This window comes from Euphorbia lathyris, chromosome 2 (assembly GCF_963576675.1).
Source record: "Euphorbia lathyris chromosome 2, ddEupLath1.1, whole genome shotgun sequence".
NCBI classification, from domain to species: domain Eukaryota; kingdom Viridiplantae; phylum Streptophyta; class Magnoliopsida; order Malpighiales; family Euphorbiaceae; genus Euphorbia; species Euphorbia lathyris.
Window position 1 is genome coordinate 101,488,190 of NC_088911.1, and position 6,224 is coordinate 101,494,413.

Sequence of the window (6,224 nt, forward strand, 5' to 3'; positions counted from 1 at the left end):
AACACTTAAAATTCAGTACTTATTTTTTCAGCACTTAATTTTCAGTTTTATCAAACAACGCCTTATTCGATCACTTTTACTCGAAGACAAGCAAATGGAGTTGCTCATATATTAACGAGAGAGTCATGTTTTGCTATTAGTCATGTGGTTTAGATAGAAAGGAGTTTTAAGTAAATAGATTGAAAAGTGAAAAAACATAAATTGGAGAAGTGGAGTATCGATCCCCATACCTCTCGCATGCTAAGCGAGCGCTCTACCATCTGAGCTACATCCCCTCATTGTAAAGCTTCCAGTTTTAAATTATCTAATGATTTTTTTTATTGTTTTTCCTATTGTCATCAGATCCTAACTCGTCTTTATTCAAAAAAAAAAAAAAAAAAAGTGTTCTCCACGCCCTAACGAGCTCATACGATCGTCTGATTTCTTCCAAAATTGATATCAGGTATATGCCTCGGATTTTGTTTTAATCTCGTTTTCACGCAAGTTTCCACCTCAATTTCATTTCTTGTTATTGTAGATCATAATCTGTGAAGAGCGGCTATTTTTCGTATGTTGAAGTGAATGCATGTTATATGTTTGTTGAATTGTCGCTGTGAAAGGTTTCATTTCAGTTAGTATTCTCGCTATCAAGTGTCATTCCCCTTGGTTTTTTGTGGCTGCAGTAGACTAAAAATGGTGCTATGCTATCCTTCAACCCCAAAGAAGTTGGCAATGACTGTAGCGTGCTTTGTGGCCGGAATTTCTCTTTTTGCTGTTGGCTCACATTTCTCTTATATTAACGTTGCTCCTCAACAAGCTAGAATCAAAGCTCGAAATGATTTTGTCAGAGAAAGATTGAAACAGAAGCGTGGAAAAGGTTAGACAAGTGCTTCTGCTCTTCAATGCAGCCTACAAGTTGTGTTTGTTTTGTTCAATGCTTCTCATCTATAATGATCAAATAGATTTTGGAAATGTCAATATAGCTCAAGAGCTGGGGCTGCTATCATCATCCATAGGGCTGCATTGCAATCGGTGGATAATGGGTTGCATTTGTTTACCGTACCAATACTCATTATTGAATCGCAAATGTTCTTTTTTTTGTTACTGTTTATGTTTTCATGTATACATTATTTGGAATAAATTCTTATGATAAATGGATTCATTTAGAATTCTACATGATTTTCACTTTCTTCAGATTAACTTATTAAAAAAAAAGAAATCAGTGTATCTTCTTATTTGATTTTTTCCAAACAATAGATTTGTGGGAAAGAGAACTGAATACCTCCAAAATTCATCAGAAGGAGTATTTCCTGTTTCCAAAATATTTCCAACAAGTATTTTCTATTAGGGATGTTTTTAGTGCTAACTAACACTTCCATCAAGAAGAAATCGTAGTTTCATTGAAGTTCTGAATTATGTTAGAAATGGTCCTTTGTGGTATTTGGGGGATGGTATCTCTGTTTTCTTGGATTGTTAATAACGTTTGGGTTAATCAAGTTGTCTCTTTTCCTGTTGATTATATCCACAGGAAGGTAGCATGCTATGTTGCTGCTTTTGGTTTTTGGCAGTGGGGTTTTTTGGAGACTTTGCTTCCTGCTGAATGTTGATATATATCTTATTGTGTGAATTTAATCCAGTAACTGTTCTGATTACACCCTGATTTGGTCTAGATCTAAAAATGGCCAACTCTCAACAGCTAGTTCTTACCCTTTTATTCAAGGGCCAACTCTCAACAGCTAGCGCATACTGTTTTATTAAAGATAATCAAGATTATACTAGCTCTTGGATTTGGCATGGTATTTGGAAGTGAAAGAATCTCATGGCCAGATTACGACTAATGCTGCTGACAGATTGAGGCGCCATTTAATTAATACTGTTGTTTTTCCTTGTTGTAAACAGAGGAAAGAGTTTTATCTTGCATGTATTCAGGTGCCAATTTGCTGCTAAGGTATTTAATGATATTGGCATATATTACTTATGCCTTTCCTAAGTTCCTTCTCTTAACTGAATTTTATTCAGTAGGTCTTTCTCTATGTGTGGGGTTGATCGCAAAGTTGCCTTCTCGATAACTGTTTGGCACTTTTGGATTTGGAGGAGTGATAGTCTTTAATGCAAGCAAGAAGATTCCTTGGAATTCGATTGTGCAGCGTTCTACTAAGATCGTTTGGACCTCCGATGGTGGGTGGGGCAATTGGCTTCTTGGTTGGCTGGTTTAAGTTAGCCACAGATGGTTCCTGGTGTCTCCCTTCTGGTCTTGTTGGTGATGGGGTCTTATTAGAGATTTAAACTGTTGTTGGAAAACTGGCAGTTGCCAGAATATTGGCTCTGTTTCTGCTCAACAGGTTTGCAATTAGCTCTTCAGCATGAGTACTCTTAAATCTGCGTTGGAATCTGATTCTTTCCAAGCTATTCAGTTTTTGAATGATAAGGTTGATATTGACGACCATCATCCTTTTAAGGAATCTGATTAGAGTTGTTAAGAACCTATGTGCAGCTAACTGTCCGGGAAGCTATTGCTTGTGCTGATTTATTGGCTAATATGGCTCACTCTTTTTAGTCGTGGTGTAGTCTTTGCTGGTCCTCCTGAGGGTGCCATTAGTGGCTTGCATCTTCGTGATGACCAGAAGGTCTCTTTTCCAAAAACGTTACCCACCCTTGTAGGCTAGTTTAAGTTTTTTTCTTCCATATGTAAATGTTGCTTCTGTTGTTACAAAATAATAATAAAATACCAGTTTTGCATTCATGTTGTAAAAGCCAATGAATGAAGAGTACCGATTCTTTATGGTTATTGTTCACTGTTTCTTTCTTTACCTTCTAATATATTTATAAGTTTACGTGATGAATGGTTTTGTTCTGAGAAATGGATGCCCCATTAGCTTGTGACGACGACAACAACAACAAAACATCAGTCCCGAAATGATTCGAGGTCCGCTAACATGAACTGTCATACAAAATCGTGAAATCAAGTCGTATCAGTGACAAATTCTCTCCCTCCACTCCATCCTATCCACTACCATATTTTCTTCAATCCCCAATAAACTCTCGATAGCTTGTGACAGCTAATGGAAATGGTGAACTAACAAATTTGTAGTGGCTAGTTGTGTGATTATAGGAAACAACAAATAAACACAAGGCCTCATCAAGTTTCTAACTCTTGAAACATGCTCAAAGTACCGCATAACATTAATACTTTTTTGAAATGTCACAATTCTAGTTAAGAATTTAATGAAGTCTAGATGGTGATACAAGTTTAAACGCTTATCTCATTACGACGAAAAAAAGATAGTCTGAAAGAGAAAGACAAAGTAAGTCGGGGAGGGCTAAAAGTTTGATCTGAATATGAAGTTCGGGTAACAAAAATTTAGGCAGCAGCTCCCTTGCCTTTCTTCTTCTGGAGCTTCTTCATGTAGAATTCCAGCTCTTTCCCCTCCAAGATATACCTGCCAAAAGAAATGAGACAAACACATGAATGACCAATGCAAAACACTAACTTCCCTTTGCACTTCTAGATTTATGATGACCGGTTGATGCGTAAATCTAAAACACAGTAGAACATTTTTCATCTTAGTACAATTTTGCCACCTCATATGCTTTGAACAAAGTCTAAAAAGAAACTTCATAATCCCAACTGACCATCATTGCAGAACAAGAGCTCAAACATGGGACAAGGATGATTTTATTGTTCTACCCAAATAATCACTTATAGTAAACTAAAGAAGCACTACTGCAAAGAATTAGCACATGCAAGCAAAAGGTGATGTCAAACATTCTCTTTTTATGATCATTAAGCTTATATATCGAAGGAGTTTATTCCATGAATAGAGATTGATACAGGAAGATAAATTGATTTATGTTCTATTACTTTTATATTAATTTATTCAGGACAAAATACACTATGCCTCAACCTTATATAACAATGAAACGAGGGGAGAGGATAAGAGACATACCCATCAGCACGACCGCATTGGCCAGGGCGTGATGAGATGCAAGCTAATAGACGACCACCACTAAATTGTTCCTCAATATGGGCATCAAGCTTGCGAGCCTGTTGTCTCTTTTCCAGCTTTCTCAAGACATGGTTGCTCTTCTTTGCTTCCTCAGTAGCAGCTACAGCAGCAGCAGCTTCACCTTCCTATCAAGAGAAGTAAAACAATACATGACAGTTAACAAATCATTTTCAAACATTTAACAATAGCAATTAAAACACTAGATACAAGTACTGCAAGGGCAAACAGACAATTCAACAGAAAAAGTGTTACTTGAAAAGATATTCCAACAAGACATCATAATCTCTTAGAACACAAACTGAAACAGAAAAAGCACAACTAGCGCAATAATTTTCTTAGCTACCAAAACCACTCCTACTCATCTGAAAGAACACAGCACCCAGAAACTCTAATATGCAAGAAGACTCAGACTAATATTCAAGTACTTAGAAATATCTAAAATTCTGAGTCAAAAGCTCATTTAAAGAAAGATTAAAAAAGCACTTCTACAAAGAAGTACCCCAATAAATGCAGTAATATGACTATCAAACTTGCATGCAGGAACACAATTATTCTTCATTTACAAAGCAGAGATAGTATACCTCTCCTTCCTTCTTGGCAACTGGGCTTTTCTTCTTACGACCAATGTCAACTCCATAGTGCTGAAGATACCACTGCTTGAAAGGTGCTGCATCAACTTGAACAATAGCACTCTTCACCAAAGTTTGAGTACGAACAAGCTCATTGTTAGATGCATTGTACACCACATCAAGAAGTCTTGTCTTCCTGGTAACAGCTTCACTCCCCCATGAGAAGTTTCCAGTATCAAGCCTCAATGCTCGCCACTTCACATTTCCACCTCTAACCCTAATTCTTCTCACTGTCTTGTTGCTAGACAGTTTTGTATTTGCAGGCTGCCTTCCGAGCTCATACCTTCAGGGGTAGGAAGAAAAAAATATTCACATACAAAAAACTAAAATTTGCAGGACAAGATTATAAATTGCCCAAACTTTAGAACTAATAATCAAAATGTTGGCAATATAAACATAATAAAAATGTTCTGTGAATTTGAAGAAAAACAAAACATATAACAATAAACCAAAGCAAAAGGGAGGCTATATAATCGGCTAACAGAGGAGCAACAAAGGACCCAAAAGAGAACATATTCAATTAACTACACACATCGATCTACTATCCTCCTAAGTTCGTGAAAAACTGGCGACAGCAAGGAAACATTCAGAGCCAGTTCTTTACCTATTTACCGAGCTACTCAACTAAATGTAGTTTATATATACACAATCAATCAAAACAATTATATTCGAAAAACATAAAAGGGAATGAATTGAAACTTTACTTTCTCTTCTTTCTCCATGCCTTCTTTTTTCCACCAGTGGCACGCCTCTTGTGCATAGAATCACGAGAGATACCTATAAACCCATTCCGAAAAAATTCACGTTAGCATCACTAGAATATGAGAGCAATCCTTTCAAACATCAGAGAAGAATCGGATCCAAGACAAGAATAGGAGAAGGAATTAATAACAGGTGAGATTTACCCATGTTTGCAGAGTAAGGTTTCTAAGTTTCTCTCTGCTTCCCAATCTCCGCACCAGAAAAGGGCTAGGGTTTTCAGAGAGGAAAATATGGCCTGGGTTTTTGGTTTATATAGGAAGTTTCTCGTCCATTCGATGTAGGGATGGCAATGATAGGTAACCGCGATCTCAAACTCTTAGCCTTTTTTATTTTGGGTAAATTACACCTATGGCCACTGATTACCTATTTTTACATTATGGTCATTTAACTTCATTTTTTTTCAGTATGGCTATTAAACTTTACATTTTTTAACATCAGTGGTCACTTAACGCCTCAAAACGACCATTGACGGCTAAAAATAAAAAATCCAAAGCGTTAACGATATTCTAAGGAACTTTAATTCTTGAAAATTTTCGTTTTGAGGTCATTTAGGTGTTGTTTGGTTAGGAGAGAGAAAGTGAATTTTTAGAGAGAGAAAGCTCCAAAAAATGTGATTTTCGAAAAAAAAAATGTGGTTTCATGGTAAATGTCGTTCTGAACAACTTTAATTATTGAATATTTTCATTTTGAAGTCGTTAACGGTCGTTAAAGATCATTTTGAGAAGTTGATTAAAATTGAGTGGCCACCAGTATTAAAAAGTATAAAGTTCAGTGGTCATACCGGGAAGAAATGAAGTTGAGTGGCTATAATGTGAAAATAGGTAAAGTTCAGTGGCTATAGGTGTAA

At 36.4% G+C, this 6,224-nt stretch overlaps 1 protein-coding gene and 1 long non-coding RNA gene across 5 annotated transcripts; one reads left to right on the plus strand and one right to left on the minus strand.

The window, feature by feature from the left end:
- The first annotated feature begins 249 nt into the window (after positions 1-249).
- LOC136219159 (uncharacterized) lies at positions 250-2,729 on the plus strand. 4 transcript variants are annotated; one of them, XR_010684065.1, is made up of 3 exons: positions 331-442; positions 663-1,927; positions 1,999-2,729. It is a non-coding gene; the product is annotated as an uncharacterized lncRNA (long non-coding RNA). The 4 variants fall into 4 exon arrangements; XR_010684064.1 differs by having other exon boundaries at positions 2,002-2,728; XR_010684066.1 differs by having other exon boundaries at positions 663-1,908; positions 2,002-2,728.
- A 412-nt stretch (positions 2,730-3,141) lies between these two features.
- LOC136219160 (small ribosomal subunit protein eS8) lies at positions 3,142-5,653 on the minus strand. The gene is made up of 5 exons (XM_066006433.1): positions 5,521-5,653; positions 5,320-5,392; positions 4,568-4,898; positions 3,927-4,111; positions 3,142-3,419 (listed from the first exon to the last, which is right to left on the minus strand). The coding sequence occupies exons 1-5, from the start codon at positions 5,522-5,524 to the stop codon at positions 3,341-3,343; spliced, it is 672 nt and encodes a 223-aa protein (XP_065862505.1). The 5' UTR covers positions 5,525-5,653; the 3' UTR covers positions 3,142-3,340.
- Positions 5,654-6,224: the final 571 nt, after the last annotated feature.